Raw genomic sequence first — 19,653 nt, 5'->3', positions numbered from 1 at the left:
CACACACACACACACACACACTGCACAATGCAGAAACATTCCTAAACAGTTTTTCTGTGCAGAACAGTGAGTGAGCTGCACAACGAGCTCATCCTGCAGCATATGTCCAGGACACAAGCTGTAAACACAACAGTGACACATCAGCTCCTTCTAAATCAGGTTTTGAGCTATGATAACGGGTTCACTGCCATGCTTACATGCTATGTGCTGTGAACTAGCTGAATCAGCTAACTAAAGAACAAAATGCTTTTGTTAATCACAGGGTTTCAGAGCTTCAGCAGGTTTAACCGGTCAGACTCAGATTGCAGAAAAGCTCAGTGTCTGTAAAGTGTTTAAAGAATGGTCATAAGCTTTGACTGTGGGCAAAACAGCAATAGAAATAATCTGTTAAACACTAACTCTACAGCAGAACATGCAATGTTATTGTGCGACAATGCATCCTTCGTGTGAGCAGGTTGGTCTCCGTCATTCAAGTGACTTCTTGTTGCATTACAAGAAATAGAATGAACGGCAAGTGCGATTCAGAACACACCTCATATGCATTCACCAGTGTTCAGGGTGGACTTTGGTGTATCAATCATTCACATTCTCAGGCCTGCTTTTAGCTCTAATTTGGTCTCCGACACCAACTCCCGAGGGCAATACCTGGCTCTTTAGAAGAAGGAGATGAGAAGGTGTTGTTTTCACATCTAGCCGAGGTGAAACGTGACATGCAGACCATCGTGGACCGGCGACGGTTTCATGGGAGAAGCGGTACAAGTGTAACATGTTTTGGACATAAATCCGGATGTATTTAGCTGTTCGCTTGCATATTTGTCATAGAAGAAGGACTATTGGCCTCGGTGGAGGTCTGCGTCTTTGAGTGACCTTCTAGTTTCATCAAAATTCAAATTTCCGTTTCTAAAAGAAAGTCTGAGTTTCGCTTGATAGTGAAATTTGCTGAAGTGTACCAAAACAGATACACGAAACTTATGTTGAAACAGCTTCTGCTTTCACTCAGAGGTCATGTGTTAATGAAAAGGGAACAGCTGTCAATGAATTCATGCTTCGCTAACGTCCCACTGAAAGTCTGTGTGGAGGCTTTAAACAGCAGCGAGCACCACCAGCCTTCAGTGGTCGTAATGTCGTGTCACTGCGCTCTGTCTGTGGCCGTCCTGGCCTTCGCTGGACGCTGGTGCCTCGGTGCAGCCGATGTTGGCGATTTCGCTCCGTGCGTGCGGGTCTTCTACAAGTCGTGGCCTCCTAAAGGTCTGGCCGGGACCCCGATCTGCCAGCGTTATCACAACCAGTACCGCTTTGCCACGCTGTACAGTCGACCACGCCGCGCTCCGTGGTTCTCAGCCTATTTGTACTCTGCACCAACAGGAAAGAGACCCCACTCAACCTGGAAGTTTGAGCCACAGGTGAGGATATTCAAATATAGAAACATGTATTTAAATAAAATAAGCTGAAAGGTGGAGTATTTAGCTGTCTTATAATATTATTATCGTGTATTTAAGCTGACAGACGTAGGTTTACAGGCTTTGAGTTAAATTGATGACTGTTATTTATGAAAGTTTTACAGCTTGTTTCACTTTGACCTGTGATGACACAATATGTGAATCTTTGCACCTGCTGATGTTCCAGTTTAGCATCTGTTGCATTATGTAATATGTGTTCAGGAAATATAAAGAAAATGAGGAAATGAGCCCCACTAATGGGGAACTGCCTCATTTATGTGTTCATGGTCCGTCAGCTCTTCAAGGGCAAAGAAAACTGTTATTCTTATTTTTGGTTTTGATAGCCATGAAAAGTCATCTGGTACACTAAATGGCCAAAAGTACTCGGACAGCCAAATAATACATTCATATGGAATTATTAAAAATATCCATCTCCATTTGTTCCGATTAATATCTGTAAGGTTGGTGTTCCACTTCATCCAGCAGTTTAATTCTCCTGGAGAAACACTAAATTGCTTTGTCTTATTAGAATTTAATGAATTCATTTATTTTTTCCATAAAAACAGTCGACATTGAGTGTAAAAAGTACCAGAATCAGATTTAAAAAATCCACCATGTGCAATTTGCATGTAAATGTAGAATACAAAGATTAGAATTCATGGTCTTCAGGGGGTGTAAAACTAATGAGCCTATCAGCCTCAGCTGTACTTGATATTCAGTGCTAATTAGCAAATGTTAGCATGCTAATATGCTAAATGAAGATAGTGAACATGGTTAACCCCTTAACGCCGATTGTCGCAATGCACATTTAGAAATTTTGAAAAAAAAGTATTTTTTATTGCATTTAAGCATTAACGCCTGTTGTTGCTAATTTGCATCATACCTAAATTTATATCTATTGTATGTGCTACAGAGAAATTAACTCCTCTTAATTTAGGATCAATTTGAAAGCAAAAACACAAAGAATTCATTTTTTAATATAATTCTAAATAAATTCAGGCGTGAAGGGGTTAACATTACACCTGCTGAACATTAGCATGTTAACATTGTCACTGTGGGCATGTTAGCATGCTGATTTTAGCATTTTTCTCAAAGCACCGCTGTAGAACAAGAGTACAAGTACAGAGCGCTGCTAGCACGGCTGTGGGGTGTCCACATAATTTTGGCCATATAGTGTAAAAGCAGATTCATTAATTCCTCCTCTGAATTATACAGGTCTGTATATGACATGTAGTCATCTTTAAAACTACATCGCGTTTTCCTTCTACCTGCTGATAAACAGCTAGCCTACCCAGAGGCTGATGGCAACATGGTCCCCTTCCAACCGGGCCCTCTGGACCAGAACGTGGTGGACAGCCAGGCGGTGGAGCCAGACTACATTAATTCCACATATTCTCGGGGCCACTTGAACCCCAGCCTTCACCACCAGAGCCACGAGGATCGCGCTGCCACCTTCACCCTCACGAACGTAGTTCCTCAGAAGGTGGGCTCCAACGACGGGCCCTGGGAAGCTCTGGAGCAGACTGTCAACAAAACCCTGCAGGCCTACTGTCTCGGAGAGGCTTACATAGTGACTGGCATCATCCCTTACCTAAAGGACGAGCGCTGGCTCAAGAATCATCGCGTGGCTGTGCCTGAGTACATGTGGTCCGCCTACTGCTGCCCAAACTACAACAGCAGTCTTCCAGACGAGCTGAAGGATGAGTTCCCCACATATGCCGCCATCGGCCGCAACGACCGCAACAGCACCGAGGAGATTGTGCCAGTTAGCGAGACAGCAAAGAAGCAGTTCAGGGGGTATGATGTGAGACAGATGCCTCTGGACACACTGGAGATGTACCTGAGGGACAGGTTCCAGACTGTTGTCAGCGTTTTTTATGAGCAGTGCTCTGGATCAGACTGATCTGCACACATGCAAACACATGCAGACACAAACACACACAGACTACATTCTGACAATCATCAGGTCTTTGAAGTGCTCATGCTCCTTTAATTTGGTTCAGACTAAACATACAGGGTGTGAGAAGACTGATACCACTTTCAGGGTGATTAGCTTAGCTTAGCATAAAGACTGGATATGGGGGGAAACAGTTAGCCTGGCTCTGTCAGAAGGGTAAAAAACTAAAATCTGCCCATCTTCTCAGTCAAAGCCAATTTATGTAATTATTAGAACATAACCTTCCATAAAGCCTTTTTGTGTTTGTCTCGCACTGCATTTTATACAAATTAAAGAAACAAGATAAAATGCATTCATCAGTGAGCTTCAGAGGTGATTTTGGATGGAGCCAGGCTAGCTGTTTCCTCTTTTTTCCAGTCTTTATGCTAAGCTAAGATAACCAGCTGAAGTCATTTATTCTATCAATCCATCTCTACTATATAGTATGCATAATGGCATTCTCCTTGTCAGAGTACATGTAGACTCTAGTGCTCACGCTGCAGGTTTGCAGCCATACATGCACCAAGTACTTTGAACCACTAGGTGGCGACCGTGTGCAATACTTGTAGATGGTGAAAAGCTGTTTCAGTGCTCCTCTGCTCACTCTCAGTGCAGCTGCAGGGACTTTTCCATGAAGTTTCATCTTCTGTGGCATTTCAAAGAAACACCAGACCTCATTATCTTGGAAATCAACTTGTGTTTTATCTTATAATTTACTAAATAATGTCAATGATTTTTCATTTCACGTTTAAAACAGAAACCAAATTTCAATGTATTTTGCATCACCTGCATTTTCATAAGACTTTCTGAAGATGTGTAATAAGTAGAAATTATATTTGTGTTTTAAATCAACAACTAACACAGGCTGATAAATTACTGAGATGACTCATTTGGACAAACTTGCTCCACAAGTTTGACAGTTCTGAAACTTTGCCAAGACTTTTTTTATCTTAATGATCACTACAACATGTGTTTACGCATATCAGACTCTTTATTGCATGAACAGATGGTAACAAAAGCACAGGTATAAGGGCTAAACATATGCTAACACTACACACTGGTGTGTCAAACTTGATTACTGGGACAAAAAATCATCATGAGCCTTAGAAAGCCTGCTGTGTGATTGGAGTGAAGAGCTTGTCCCACAGCTCCACCTTCATAATGGCCCTGCCCATAGGGGACATGGTGCACAGGATGTCCAGCTGCTCGCCTTCATACATGAGGCAGCTGCCGTGAGCCTCCGCCCGCACAAAGCCCCGCTGCTCCTTGTTGTAATACATCTCTTTGTACAGACTCTCGTCGCACTCTTTGCCCTTGTCGTAGATTCCCACGGCCACCCAGTTCTGGTACAGGTTGTAGTCGTACGGCACAGAGAACATTATAGCGATGGACTCCTTCGCGCCTTTGCTGTTCCTCTCAAACACATCGTAGGTCAGGACGCCCACTGCACCCGAGGCTTTGGCGCTGGTCTTGCTGAAGTTGCACACCTCAGTCTTCAGTGGTCGCACGGTGGGCTGGGGTGGGCTGTGGCAGTTGCCGCTGTTCAGGTAAACCCTTTTGAAAATCAAAAAAACAAAGAAAAGTAGTAGAAGAGGGCAACTAGATAATGAATGAGTGCACTTACTGTGAGAAACTGGCAGATTGTCACTCAAGCTGCGGTTGTATTTTAACCTCAAACGAACGTGCACTCTGCTAAACAAGTTTGTCTTTCCAGTCTCGCACTCACTTGGGGTCAATCAGGCAGAAGTTGTTGGTGACGTTGGTGATCTCGATGGTGACATTTCTCCGGCTTTTGAGGTTAGCTGCCACAGCCTCTGCTGATTCACTCATCCTGCTGCTGAAGGCTGCGACAGAGCACGACAGGTAAACTGCAGATCTGTGTTTCTGTGCATTGGAGCAGCTTCATGTATACATACAGCTGTTAAAGCGCCTATACAAAAAACATGGACGTGCTAAATCCTTCTACTGTACACCACAAATCACTCAATATCTGTCGGTAAACCAGCTTACCTGTCCGGATCACAGGTGTGCTGCTCGCTCAGGTAATACCAGCTCTGAAACAGCGGGTTCACTCCTTAGATGTTTCTTGTTGGGCAATGTGTGACACCTAAATCCCGCCCATAACCGTCTCCACCCACAGCTACGCCCTGTTGCTCACAGTCTCAAACTTTTTGTCCCATCAACACCTGAGGTTTGTGTCCCGGGTGGAGCCATCGGTTACAACAGCACCGTGCTGTTTTCTGTCTCTGTAACGCTGTTATTTTGTCAAACCAGGAGCCGGTTGGTTCAGATTTCATGACCACGTCTTGCACCACACTGTCTGTGAATGCACCACACCTTCTGAGTCCGGGTCCAAGAAGTTTTTACTGTCTGACTGTGAGGACAAACAGTCGGTACCTCCCAAAAACTGAGCTCACTCTAACTGATTCCTGTTATATCCGCTGAAGAGATTCAAATCTTTCACTTGTCATTTTGTCACCTGTTGTTTCTGCATGCAAACGTTTGTGATCATGTGTGATGATTCAAATTAAAGGAAAGACGACACAAGAATCATTCAGGATCCTTTCTGTTGTTTTTTATTCATGGAAAGCACCCGTACATGATGTGATGACAGACAATGTGCACACATGTTTTCAGCAACATCTGCTCTTAACATTTATTCCACGTTTCACCTCACAGCGTTGCAAAGAGACTCATGTCATCCTGTCATACACCTCCAGTTTGATAATAGCCCTGCCCTCATCAGACATGCAGGCCCTCACTTCCACCGCCCTTCCCTTGTACACTATCCCTGAGCCGTTGGCCTCGTGGCGGTTAAAGTTGGTTAAATCCTTTCCGTTGTACATGAGGTCGTACAGCTTCTCATCGCAGGCCCTCGTGTGCTCGAAGATGCCCACCGCCAGCCAGTTCTTGTAGAAGTTGTAGTCGAACGGCACAGAGAACATGACGGCCATCAGCTCGTTGCGGTGACGGTCGCGCATGTCCAGCAGCTCGTAGGTCATGACGCCCACAGCTCCTGACGCCGTGTTGTCGTCCTTGGTGAAAGAGCACACCTCGGTCTTGTTGGTGCGCAGGGTCGGCTGTGGGGGGCTGAAGGCGAAGCCACTATTCATGTACACCCTGGAGGGCAGAAGAGGGTGGATGCAGCCATGAGTGATGGAAGAAGAACTAACAAGGTGAGAATATTCCATTCCAAGTAAAAGCCCTGCATTCAAGAAAAAAAATATCTAAAGCTAAGCTAAATGTGCTTAAAAATAAAAACTACTGAGTTCCCTCTGACTGACAATATGAGATTGTTAACACTGCAGCATCAATGTTAGAGCAGCATTTCACGGTTGGAGCTGCTGCAGGTGGAGCTACTTTCGACTACGTCATGTACAGTTAGCTAGTTTAGTCCAGCGGTTCTCAACTTTCATGAAGAACCGGATCATTTTACCTCTTTGGGACTGAAACGGTTATTTCAGCGAGCCCAGGTGAGACGTTCAGGGACCTCAGCATGACACAAGTTTAATCTTCTACAAGCTGATCTCATGATTTCTACATCAAATCTTAATCCAATCTTCATCTCAGTTTGAAGTAGAACAAATGGAATCAACCAAGTGAAGTACAAATACCTCAAAATTGTACTTGAGTGCAGCACTTAGTGAATGCACTTGATTACTTTCCACTACTGGCAGATACATGCACACACTTGAGAAATGGATTCAAGTGCATTGCAGATGTCTTGCTCATTTTCTTTATTGGTTCATACAGAAGAGGAAGGGCTCGCTGTCTGACAGTTGTTCTTACTTTGGGTTGATGAGACAGTAATAAGCGCTGACATTGGTGATCTCTATGACACAGTTGCGGTTGGTGGTGAGGCTGACAGCGTGGGATTCTGCAGTCTCAGGCATGTTGACGGCCGCTGGAGGACAGAGACACAAAAACGAGCTGTGAAAAACTGGAACTGAATGATTATCAACATCAAAACTGATTTTACAGTTTACTCAGAGACTGTTCATCAGGTAGAGGTGCTCACACATTGCTCCAGTGTGTAATTTACTGACATGTCCTGTGAAGAAGCATGCAAACAATCATTCTATGTACAAACTACGACACGAGGATGAAGCACGATGCATCCAGGACACCAAACGTCACCAGACATTTGGTTTCCAAACAGCTCTAGCTTTTGGTGAAAACAGCACAATTATCTCAGAGTAAATGTACTTACTTCACTTTGTCACAAACACACGGTGGCAGAGAGTCCTCTGAAAATAAGCCTGAGTTTGGTTTGGAGACGAGCACGAAGTCACACCCACGGTCACGCCTCACACAGTCTGAGCTTCCAGTAGGTGGGTCTGTGCCCTGATCTCAGGTCTGCTCCAATGTCACTGATGCATTCTAGTTTCAACTGCTCAGTCCAAAGCTGCAGTCAAGTGGCTCAGTGGCTGACAGTTGAAATACCTGAATGTGAGGTAATATTTCAAGAGGAAAAAACAGCAGCCACACCCATCAATACATTGAATGACAGGGTGCAGCCCAAACCTGAACCCGTTTGTCTGACAGTAGACATTGTGCCAGTTGGTAATAACTTAACATCCTCATTTTATTTATCAGATACGCTGCCAGTCTTCCCACTCCAAAAATAGACCATCACTGTCACCAGTGTTGTGTTTGGGTGCATCTGATTATGTGCCCAACGCTGATGACTGAGCGCAACTTGCTGTAACTTTTCATTGTCTTTACATGTTTTCTGCGTGTGGAACCTGTTCCAGCGTGCACCGCATGTAGGCGGTGGGAAACGTTTGTCACTAATCCCTCTAAGGGAACAGTAAAGATTCAGACAGTCACAGACGCACTGATGGATTACTGAACAGGCCAACAGGTACAGGCTTGGGCCTCAAGGAGTCAGTGGGACGCAAAGAAGTGGAAAATGACCACAAAGAGACACAAAACAGCCATAAAGAGGCAAAAAATGAACATAAAGACGAAAAATGACCACAACGAAGCAAAAATGACCACAAAGAGACAAAAATGACCACAAAGAGGCAAGACAAAAAATGAACATAAAGAGACGAAAAATGACCACAACGAAGCAAAAATGACCACAAAGAAGCAAAACAGCCACAAAGAAGCAACAAATGACCACAAAGAGGCAAAAATGACCACAAAGCGACAAAAAATGACCACAAGGAGGTGCAAAACAACCACAAAGAAGCAAAAAATGACCACAAAAAGACACAAAACAGCCACAAAGAGGCAAGACAAAAAAATGAACATAAAGAGACATAAAAATGACCACAAAGAAGCAAAAATGACCACAAAGAAGCAAAAAATGACCACAAAGAGACATAAAACAACCACAAAGAAGCAGAAAAAGGCCACAAAGAGAGGCAAAACAGCCACAAAGAGGCAAAAATGACCACAAAGAGACAGAAAATGACCACAAAGAGATGAAAAATGACCATAAATGACTACAAAGAGATGCAAAACAGCCACAAAGACAAACAAAATGATGACCAATGTCTACAAAGTGACAGAAAAACCACCACCACACCACTAGAGGCACAAAATGCCCTCATAAGAGGCAACCACAAGTCGATAAACCATGTCGTGTCCTGGTGGCCAAAGGGTTTAAGATGCTGACGATACAATCACAACGTCCACACAGAACAGGAATGTTCACTCGCAGGTTTACAGTCGTCCTGTCGTGTCTTTAAATTTTAGCACCCAAATAAGATAAGATGAGATAAGATAAGATAAGATAAGATAAGATAAGACTTTATTAATCCCCAGCCGGGGAATGCAGCACTCAGACATGGAGACGGGAGAAAATAGACACTGGCACTGGGAAGCAGGAGAGCTGGTGCTTAAACGCTCCTGGACTCAGGTGAGTCTTGACTGGAGGTTTGACCAGGTGAGGTCAGGAGATGAGCAGGTGGAGTGAGTAGGCGGGGCGGATCTGCTACCTGCCACCTGCAGAGCACACTCACACAGACAGATAAGACACAGAGAGAGGAAACAAACCAACACACCAGGGCAGGCCACCGATCGCAACACGTCCGACTGGCTGAACAACACAGAGTCAACGCTGCAACATTCATGTGTCGTTTGGTTTGAAGTATGTAGAAATATTACATATTTCTGCACTAAAAAAGGTGCCACAGAGCTCACACACACTGCTCTGAGTATTTGAAATAAGTTTCCTTTGAGTCGCTCAAAGGACTCAGTCTCACTCAGATGTTAACAAGTGCCAGCTCGAGCATATGAACATGCAGCATGTGCAGGATTTCTTCACTGGGATGTCAAATAACATGACATTCAGCCTAAAGAGCTTCACCAAAGTCACAGTTCAGCTCATTACATGAGTTCAGTCCCAGTTTGACACAATGGAAACACCAACATCACCAAGCTTTGCTGTTTGCTTCCTCTCTGTACAACAAAGCATCCCTTTGGCCTCATTGTCACCACATTTCTCACTATTTTCACAATGTCTCCAAACCAAACGATCAATCAATTCATGGAGAAAATAATCAGCAGATTCACCCAGACTGAAAAGAATTATTATTATTATTACTTGGATACAAAATAGTCGTCCTTTAGTATAAAAAAAATGTCTAAAATTGGCTCCACAGTGACAAACTGCAACAATGCAATACTCTGACATGTGTTCATTAGTGATTAGAATAATACAGTATTCTTTAATAATATAACATTGTGAAATGAGTAAAAGGAAATGAGCACTTATATTATGTTCATGATACTTTTGAATCAAGACTTTTACTTGTAGCAGAGTATTTTTAAGACTACAGTATTCATAGTTTTACTGAAGTAAAAAAAAAATCTGAGTACTTTTCCAATCACTGACACTGATCAGAAAGTGCTTCATTGTCTTTTCACCGATAACTGATTTCACCACAAGATGGTGCTGCAGTGCTAAGAATTAACAGCACAGGTAACAGCAAAGGTAACAGCACAGGTGACAGCACAGGTGACAGCACAGGTGACACACAGGTGTTTGAATAAAGAAGTTAAAACAGTAAGTTTGTCGTCTCCATCGCGCTGATTAAATAAGGGAAGAGCAGCAAAACTTTAACAATTGAAAGTACAGTAGTAAGTAAGTATTATCAGCAGAATGCACTCAAAGTACTTACATTAAAAGTCCTCATGTAGCAGTAAAGTGTTTTTCTATCATCTCTGATGTTTGTGGATTAATATTCCTGCTGCATTAATGCTGCATTTTACTGCTGGAGATGTTTCAGGTTGAGCTCATGTGAACTACTTTATATCCTGTTGGCTGGTTTAATCTACAGCGATGCATCATATTCTGTAAGATCATCATATGTTTGTAGCGCGGCTGTCCTGTGAGAACCTCGTATCTCTGAAAAACAGCCTGTTTTCAGCTTTGTGACGATGCATTTTCCAGCTGATCCGAGAGGCTTTTTAAACAGTTTATTTAGCTGAATGAGGACGAGAATTTTCTCAAGACATAAAAACGAAAACTTCATCCTTCAGTTTATCACAAACATTCAACACATCTGGAGATACAAGCTTTTCATTGGACAGGAAGGAATCCAAAGAGTGACTAGTAACTAAAGCTGTCAGACAAATGTAGAGGAGCAAAAAGTACAATATTTACCTCTGAGATGTGGTGGAGCAGAAGTAACAAAATGCAAATGTTCAAGTGAAGTACAAGTACCTCAAATTTGCACTTTAGTATAATACTTGAGCAAATGCAGCCGAATTACTACAACACTACAACAGGAAACATACAGATTCTGAACACAGCACCGGTCACTGATGCACTTTAAGGACGTTCATAATAGACCCAAAAACTGGGCCGAGCTTTAAATCTGTCTCACAGAAATCCTCACAGAGACGAACAAAAGAGTTTCTGTTCAATAAGTTTAAAGAAAGTGTTTCCTGTTTATTAACCAGAGCTTCTTTTTTATTATTCTTCTAATTAAAACAACATTTAATTAAAACAGTCTGTCACTGTTGTTGTTTTTTTTCTTTTACAACATCATAAAAGCAACAGTTGAGGCTATAAAATAGCATCATGGAGGCTTATAGGCAAACAGGAGCCATTACATGCTGTTAGAGAGAGATAATTAAAGGCAATAAAATCCCTGCTTCAAAAAATCTCACTTTGATTTATATTTACAGGTGTGAAAATGCGTCATCAACAATGCGTCAGTTTTGGATTTATTTCAAGTCTTTAATGCGGCCTTTGGTGTAAAACAACTTATGTAAAGTCTACAAAATATAAAAGATGTGCAAAATTATGCAATATTAACATTAAAAAATCACTGCAACCATTCAGTAGTTCGTAACAGACGTAAAGCCAATCAAAGGTTTGAGGGATATTTACGACAAACTACGATATGTGACAGTTTGGGTCTCATTAGCTCAACCTGATGGAAGCTCAGCACTAAACTGGTCGGCTGCTCTTCTAATAAGTGGTCTCAAGAAAGGCAGAACAATTGTTTATTTTCTTAAAAACATCTACATAAAGCTCTGTGAAGAAAATCTACAAAAATAATGCGAAAAATATACAAAAATAAATCCTGTGTCTTAGAATAATACATCAGTACTCATGAGCAGAGAAACAGCCTGATCCAGCAGAGGAAACACTGTGTGCATCACATGAAATTTCAGTGTAGAAAACAAATAAGAGTGTAAATGAAGGTTTTAGCTGTAAATTATAAAATGATTGCTGACCACTTTCAAACATGCAGTCAGGTAGTTTGAATGTATTCATCCTCCCGTTCGAGGCGGCTACTAGTTTCCATTTCTCTATTGTGAAAATAATGTATTGTGTATGCTTGACTTGATGTGACTCAAAAATAAGGTTCACTGGTAACAGGTGACAGTATCATGGTTGTGAATGAAAGGTTCACCACTTTGAGAACACGTGATTGGATAAAGGATGTTACTACATGGACTCAGGAACACTTTGTAGTGATCTTTCCAACAGTGGTGATATTTCTTTACCAAGTCACAAACCACCCATTGGTTCATACTGAACTCCTTAAAAACATCTGAAAAAAGTCTCAATAATTTCCTAAACAGCTGGTTATTGTAGTTTTATCAAACATTGCTTAAACAGGAGGAAATAGAGCATTTGTTGGGGACTATTTTCAGCGGCGGATGGATCCACAGTTGGTGCTGTAGTGAATGTTTGTGGCAGCAGGACGGTGTGTGTGTGACTGAGTCAGAATAAACTACAGTGTGTGTGTTCATGTTAATGAAGGAACATGTCGGCTACAGCAACATTGTGGCTCACTGATGTGTTTTTAGCCACGCTAGCATGTGACTCGAGAGGTCTGTTCACCACTTTGGTCCAGATTGAAATATCTCAACAACCACAGGATGGACTGGAATTTCCTACATGGTCATTGTAGAAATCACTGTAATTATAAGTCACTGTAAAATTATAGCAAAAACGGGCTAAAAATTTCCCATCATCCTTTGTGTTTAGCACTTATGAACAAATAAGCCAGTGTCAAAGGTGAATACCTGCCAAACATTAGCATCTTAGCATTGTCACTGTGAGCATTTTAGCATGCTGACATTAGCATTTAGCTAGCAGAGCCTCACAGAGCTGCTTGCATGACTGTCTAAGTCTTAGGAATTAGATATATCAGGCTTTGGATGCACAAATAATACTTGAATTCGTCACTGGTTTTGGTCATTTTGTGGGATTTGATAAATTAGATAAATAAAAACATATAAAATATTGCCAGCTTTATCCTCTAAGGCCACAGAGAAAAAGAGCAAAGAGCAGCAGGAACAGTTCGTCAGCCTGACAGTCACTTCTGAGGGAACATGGAGCCAGCAGCGATGGACGACAGCCTCGTCTTCTCTTCGATCCATCGGTTGTAGTTGGTCACTCTGGTGTAAACGCCGGGTTGAAACTCCTTCGCACAGCCGTCGCCCCAGCTGATGACCCCGAACAGGAAGAGCGTGCCGCCGACCTCGCACGCCAGCGGCCCTCCCGAGTCTCCCTGTTGGAAGGAAAACAAGCAGCATTGAAGGGGAATCCGAGCTGATCTGCGGAGGCCTGATCGAGTTTGGGCTTGCTGTGAATACCTCGCAGGCATCCTGGCTCCAGTCAAGACGCCCGGCGCAAAACATGTTGTCAGTGATCATGTTTCCATAATAATCCTCGTGTCGACACACATCGTCGGCGAGAAGGTTCACCTGAGCCTCTCGGAGGTACTGAGACTTATACCACAAACCTGCGGAGATTAAAAGCTGTTAAAACCACACAAACACCGTGCAAAGTATTATGGTCTGCAAAATACACGTAATTAGAGGAGGAGCAGACTAATTTATTTAAGTGCTGCACTTAAGTCCTCCAGGAGCTTTCAGTTGTATCTCATGGTCTTCACATGAGGATGTCAGATGTGATCCATGATCTTTCTTCGGCCAGTGGAGCTGAAGAAGACCATGAGATGCAGCTGAAAGCTCCGAGGGGTCATTAAGTGGATCGTTGATGGTGGATTTATTTGGCACATGAGATGAATGAGTGATGATGAGTGAAACATGGCTGCTGCTGGGTTTGAACTTGACCCCTTGTTCATGTTCAGCTGCCACATGTTTAGGTGTCGACATACAGTCGGACAGGACAGCAGCGTTCAGAGGATCCTCCTCACCGTGTTTCTCTTTTCCATATCCAGCGATCTCACAGGTGACGCCAGGCTCGAGTCTCTGCCGAGGAGGCGGCAGGCAGACGGTCTTTACCGAGCTGCTCTCCACTGCGCACTTCCCCCGAGTGGCCTTCAGCCTCACCAGAGCTGCAAGACAATTATCAGGGATCACTGCTTTCATTTCATCACCTCATCCGTGCCGAAGCATCTGGAGACGTGTTCCTACCGATGTCGTTGTTGAAGTTCCCCTCGCTGTTGTCAAACCCCTCATGGACGAAGATCTCCTCCACCCTGAACGTTTGCTCCACAGTGGGGTCGCTCTCATTCAGGGCATTTTTCCCCAGGACGACGGAGAAGCGGCGAGTTTTGGCGTGGGAGCTGCGAAACACAAATTCACGAGACAAGTCCAATCAACTGGCTGTTCCTCAGCACCTGCTGTGGTTACAGTAAGTGACCTCACTCCCTACCCGTCAGGGAAGCAGTGGGCGGCTGTGAGGACCCAGCAGGCTGAGATCAGACTCCCCCCGCAACGGAAAACCATCTCCTTGGATTTGCTGCGCCAGAATATGGCAGCGACCCACGGGTGGGATTCCACGGTGGCAACTGCTCCACCCACGATCTTCATCAGCTTTCCACTGGTGCGCTGGCCGCATGCGGACCCTGCAGCTGGGGGATGAAACGGAGTTCAGATCAGTTGAAAGAAGCATGAAAACGGGATACGATGAGTTCAGTGAGGCGGTGAAGCTACCTGGCTCCAGATCAGTGGGTGCAGGCGAAGGCGGGGCCGGAACTACAAGATTGGAGAGTTTTCAACGCTGATGAGACATGAAGCACTCTGTTTCAGAAAGACTAACGAGAGAATGCACTTACGCGACCCAGAAGCACAACGTGGAACGCCACAGTACTCCCACACCAGCTGCTGGTTTTTCCAAACATAACACCACGGACGCCGTCTGTAGTGAAGGTTTCTGTGGGAAAAACACATTTAATCCATTTTGTCATTACACAACACGGAGTTACACAATCAAAAGTGCTGTAGGCGGTAATTATTATCACATGTGACTTTCGGTTGGCTCCAGCACATTGGATCTGAAATGAAACAATCAGTAAGAGGCTGTAAGAGATGGATTTCAGCTTTAAAGGCCCTGAAAACGTTGTTTCTAAATCAGCCTCCATGACGAAACATCAAACAATTTCCAAAATTGTGTCACATTGCAGGATATGAAGCTTCATTTTCTGAGCTTTTAAAAGTGTTTCTGGCTGTTCAAACATCCACGCTGTCTTTGGTGAGCTGCAGGGCTGAGGGCTGAAATCCCTGCACAGTTTATCTGGTATGGTTGTAAACACCTTCCAGTCAAAGCTGGGAAGCAGCTTTGGTACAAGACGACGTCGGTGCATGAACAAAGTGAGCTCAGCGTCTCCTGACCCCTCCTGGTGTCTCTCTGCCCTTTTGCTGCTGTTTCCACCATCTTCAGAGGTGTTTGTTGCTCTGGTGCTAGCAGACAGCAAAGCTGAATCTGATCACATTCATTTGGAAGACACGTTTGTGCAAAGCAACAGCGGGAACGAACGGCAGAACTCCTGTGATCACCTGAGATCACCTGTCAGAAACAGTATTTACAGGCTGTTTGTGTTGTATTTGGAGGAATGGCAGCTTACCTGCAGTAGTTGTGCCTCCCTGAATTAACATCTGAAGACAAGTACCGCCTCCTGCTGTCCGGGTCCCACTCCTCACATGTTCGTCCACTCTCTGATTTAGACGCCGTGCCTCTGTAGTACAGGCCCACCCCCCTGTAGCAGTGACCACTTTGCACTAAAGGAGGGATGGTTTGATTAAACATGTGGAAATGATAAACGCTGATCGACGTGTGGATGAGCTTCTTACCCGTTTCGCAGTTATTCCCCTCAAAGCCGTCAGCACACAAACAAAACATGTGTTCACCAGAAGTCAGGGCTGGAACCGAGGTGCCCCCGTTCAGACAGAGCCAGCCTGCAACAGAGGACGCACTGGATGCTCAGAGCAGCCTGATGTTAACGTGCAGCACCAGAGAGCGCTGACAAACATAGAGTTTCTCACCTGAACTCTCAAAGGAGGACGAGAACGATGAAGACGAAGACAAAGAGGACGAGGAGGAGGAGAAGAAGGTGGAGGAGGCCGAAGCAGAGGCAGAGGCAGCCAATACGGAAAGTTTATTCTGTCTTCTCTCTGTTAATAAGTCCTGAAAGTACAAAAAGTCTGATTAAGTCTCCTGAACACAAATGCATCATGTCAGTGGAGGTAAGATAGAAACGTCCTTACTGCCTCAGCTGCTGACAGAGCTGCCAGCGCGCAAATCAGAACAGCAAAGCCTGTCGTCTCCATCACGTTGCCTCTCTGCACAGATCGAAATCCACCCGGCGGGAGCGTGCCTGCAGAGAGCTGAATGGGATCCTCCTCAGGGTTCATCCTGTTTTTCCTGCTGCGCGCAGAGAGGAGGGAGCGTCCTGATTGGCTGAGGGGAGCCCCGCGATGGGCTGGCCCACTCCATTTGGTGTGAAGAAATCGCTGTTTGCGGGGGGAGTGGATGAGTAAGAGTCGTTAATCCACATCAGGAATTCCCAGGAAGAACAACAGCAGCTTTGGCATGTTGGAGGCTGGTGTCAGATTGGACATGCAGCTGTTTATATGGTGAACCTGCGAATCAGATTCTGGATTAAAATGAATCTGGATGAATCATGAAATTATAAACGTGTTTTCGACCGTCTGGACATCACAAACCTGCAGCATGTTGGTTTCCACGCCCTGTGACACCTCTGCAACATCAGTTGGGAAACGGATCTTAATGTACCAATAATGACCACATGAAGAAGAAACCCCTCCAGCGCTCCATGAGTGTGTCTCTGACGTGAAGTCACTGGGTCTCTGTAACCTACTGACCTATTTTTTTATAGACAGATACTAAATTTAGACTTTGGACTTTTGGCAAAAAACAAAACAAAAATCATTCAATTTTAAAATAAAATTGAATACATTATTAAGTGATTGAGAGGAAACGCGCAGTGAGACACTTTGACTAATTTTAGACAAAATGATGCAACTGAATTAAAACAAATCTGAATTTGACATTTGATCGTTTCAGCTTTTTATTCTTTGCTTGTTTGTTTCTGGATTAATTTGAATATGTATCGCATGAATCTGTGTGTGTGTCCATGACATGCTCCTGAGCTTGTTCCTTAACTGTGTCAGTGTGTCAGTGCTGATGTAATGGAGTTAATACTTTGATTCCAGAAGTAAAAGTCTCATTCATTTGCCCATAGACAGCATTACTGACTCACTGCTTCATGAAAGCATGAAGCATGTTGACTCAGCTCGAAACTCTCCCACGTAAATCATCCGGACAAAAGATTAACAGCTTAGAAATCATCTGTTTCTTTGATAGAAAGTGGAAAGTTTTATAAGTCTGTACATGTAAGAACTTTAGTGTGGTAGCTAGCTGTGACTCCAGGGGTCAGGGTTTGGGTTTTTAGGTCACCCTAAACCCAGCAGGACCCTAAATGTTAAGGCTGCTGTTATCTTCGGAGCCTTAACATGATGCTAGCTGTTGCTAGCTAGCAAGTTGTTGGCTATTATTGTCGGACAGAGGTGTGTGTCTTGTTGAATGCTAAGGTAGCTAAAGAGGATTGTTTTGTGGTTTCTTAAGTGCGTCTATCATTTTTCAACCCACTTTATATCCAATCATTAAAAAATCCTTAGCCAGCTAGCATGCTGTTTCCTAACAGTATGTTCAGTGGGTGTCTGGTGTTGAGTCATGGGAAATGTTAACTCTGTGTAGCTTGGGCATTAGAATTTAATGGATTTACTGGTTATCAGACCATTATTAAGAGGAGACTACACTAGCTAGCGTTAGCATGACAGCAACTTAAGGGACGCCATACAAAGTGGGCATGGTTTCATCTAAAGTGGGTTGGAAGCGATTAACCTGCCTGGGGCAGCACAAAAGTTAGCTTAATGGCTGTTCGCATGCTAGCTAGCTTAGCGTGCTAGTTAGCTTAACATGGATTGGTTTATATGCTGGCTCAGGTGACATTCTGGATGGCTTAACATGCTAATAGCATGTTAGTTAGCTTGGAGTGGAAAGATGTCGGTGATAGATAGCAACATGCTAGTCATCTTGACATGCTGGTAGCTGGTGATGTTGTAGACAAAAGTGACAAAGACAAAAACACTCTTGTGTTTAAAATACACAGTATAAATAAATATATACATCATAAAATTATATATAAATTAATATAAATATTCCTGCCAGAACAAAGTGTGCAGAGTAAGATGAGCAGCTGTTAAATATTTTAGTGTAAGAAGTTTAAGACAGTATAAGATAGAAAACAAGAGAAAAACCCTGTGTAGCTAATTCTTATTTTTCTTTACAGTGCAGCATTTCAAAGTCATATTTCCATCAATTAGCAGTTTGCAGTATATTTTAATTTTAGACATAAATATACTGACTTTTCATTGAACAAGCTTGGTTTTTTGGTTTGAAAATTGACTAAATTTAATGTATTTTTACTTAAATTTAAATCAACTAAAATAATGATTAAGGACATAAATCTAAAGTATATTGGAAAACACGTATTGGTGTGGTATCGGTTGTGTCAGAGTATATAATTCTCTATGAATATCAGAGCTTATTTATCCTGATTGTACCTGAAGTATCAAGATGGGTCCATCCACACACCAACAAAACTGCTGCTATGTGGTGATACAGGTGATGATGACGAAGATGGTTTTGAATTTTTTCAGTCGTCATACCTACATCTCAATAATCGTCTTACATATACATGAAGGTAGATTTATTCTATGAATAATGTCAAAGAGAACAAATATGTACTTTAGGATCCCGGAAGTCGTCTAGTTTGGATCCTGCTTGGTTTATGCTCCATTTACTTGCCCTCGGAATTCTGAGAGTTCTTGAGCAGACATAGAAACCTAACAATAACAGACCGTGTAAATACGATATTAACATTATTATCAGTCATTCTTGCAGGACCAGTAACATAATTTAAATCCTCATGTTTAAGAATAGTCATTTATTTATTTTTTGGTTTTGTTTTCCCATTTCGAACGTATTTTTTAAATTATTTTTTGACTTTTTTCCTTGCTTAAATTTTTTTAATGTTATTTAATCTAATTGTCTATACTTAGATTTCCCTAATTATATTTCAGTGTCGTGCTGATTTTAATTTAGCTTTTCCCATGTGTGTAAATTTGTTTTGAAAGTTGCATAAGTAAAGTTTACAATTACTTCTTATTACGTCTCGTTGTGCTCATTATTGTGTGTTTCTGTTTTATTTGTTTAACTTGTGTTAAATGATTAACGATATATAGGCTATTCAATTTTTAATTGAATAGTCATAGTCATCAATTTCATCCCTCAGCTGCTGATATCATATGTTCACATGAATCTCGTCTTTGTTTTGCGGTTCCAGCATAAAATACAAATTGGCTGTGTTTTTAAAATAAAAACAACCATGAAGAGAGAATCAGGCTCACGTCGATTTCGATTATAGAAAAGCACCTGCCGCCACTTTACTCTCTTGAAGCTAGAGTTTCCGAGCCACTATGGAACGCAGCAGGAGCGCAGCGCGGCTGTCAGCGGTGGATGAGGGAGAT

The 19,653-nt window shown here is 42.9% G+C and overlaps 4 protein-coding genes across 4 annotated transcripts; 1 reads left to right on the top strand and 3 right to left on the bottom strand.

The window, feature by feature from the left end:
• Nucleotides 1–1,064: 1,064 nt before the first annotated feature.
• On the top strand, nucleotides 1,065–5,920 carry LOC121625123 (endonuclease domain-containing 1 protein-like). The gene is made up of 2 exons (XM_041963181.1): nucleotides 1,065–1,403; nucleotides 2,722–5,920. Exons 1-2 carry the CDS (start codon nucleotides 1,122–1,124, stop codon nucleotides 3,340–3,342), a joined length of 903 nt encoding a protein of 300 aa, XP_041819115.1. The 5' UTR covers nucleotides 1,065–1,121; the 3' UTR covers nucleotides 3,343–5,920.
• LOC121625124 (DELTA-stichotoxin-Hcr4a-like) lies at nucleotides 4,346–5,522 on the bottom strand. The gene is made up of 3 exons (XM_041963182.1): nucleotides 5,386–5,522; nucleotides 5,102–5,219; nucleotides 4,346–4,929 (listed from the first exon to the last, which is right to left on the bottom strand). Exons 2-3 carry the CDS (start codon nucleotides 5,203–5,205, stop codon nucleotides 4,479–4,481), a joined length of 555 nt encoding a protein of 184 aa, XP_041819116.1. The 5' UTR covers nucleotides 5,206–5,219; nucleotides 5,386–5,522; the 3' UTR covers nucleotides 4,346–4,478.
• Nucleotides 5,921–5,935: 15 nt separating the features above from the next.
• On the bottom strand, nucleotides 5,936–7,777 carry LOC121625122 (bryoporin-like). Its single transcript, XM_041963180.1, has 3 exons — nucleotides 7,586–7,777; nucleotides 7,165–7,279; nucleotides 5,936–6,495 (listed from the first exon to the last, which is right to left on the bottom strand). Exons 2-3 carry the CDS (start codon nucleotides 7,266–7,268, stop codon nucleotides 6,069–6,071), a joined length of 531 nt encoding a protein of 176 aa, XP_041819114.1. The 5' UTR covers nucleotides 7,269–7,279; nucleotides 7,586–7,777; the 3' UTR covers nucleotides 5,936–6,068.
• A 3,218-nt stretch (nucleotides 7,778–10,995) lies between these two features.
• On the bottom strand, nucleotides 10,996–16,424 carry plaub (plasminogen activator, urokinase b). The gene is made up of 11 exons (XM_041962766.1): nucleotides 16,306–16,424; nucleotides 16,084–16,225; nucleotides 15,892–15,996; nucleotides 15,666–15,819; nucleotides 14,877–14,974; nucleotides 14,755–14,796; nucleotides 14,474–14,672; nucleotides 14,233–14,384; nucleotides 14,013–14,153; nucleotides 13,447–13,595; nucleotides 10,996–13,361 (listed from the first exon to the last, which is right to left on the bottom strand). Exons 1-11 carry the CDS (start codon nucleotides 16,366–16,368, stop codon nucleotides 13,167–13,169), a joined length of 1,440 nt encoding a protein of 479 aa, XP_041818700.1. The 5' UTR covers nucleotides 16,369–16,424; the 3' UTR covers nucleotides 10,996–13,166.
• Nucleotides 16,425–19,653: the final 3,229 nt, after the last annotated feature.

The sequence above is a fragment of the Chelmon rostratus genome, chromosome 21 (assembly GCF_017976325.1).
Source record: "Chelmon rostratus isolate fCheRos1 chromosome 21, fCheRos1.pri, whole genome shotgun sequence".
Taxonomy (NCBI): Eukaryota; Metazoa; Chordata; class Actinopteri; order Chaetodontiformes; family Chaetodontidae; genus Chelmon; species Chelmon rostratus.
Note: the sequence above shows the minus strand (reverse complement) of the source record. Positions and strands in the feature narration are given on the sequence as shown.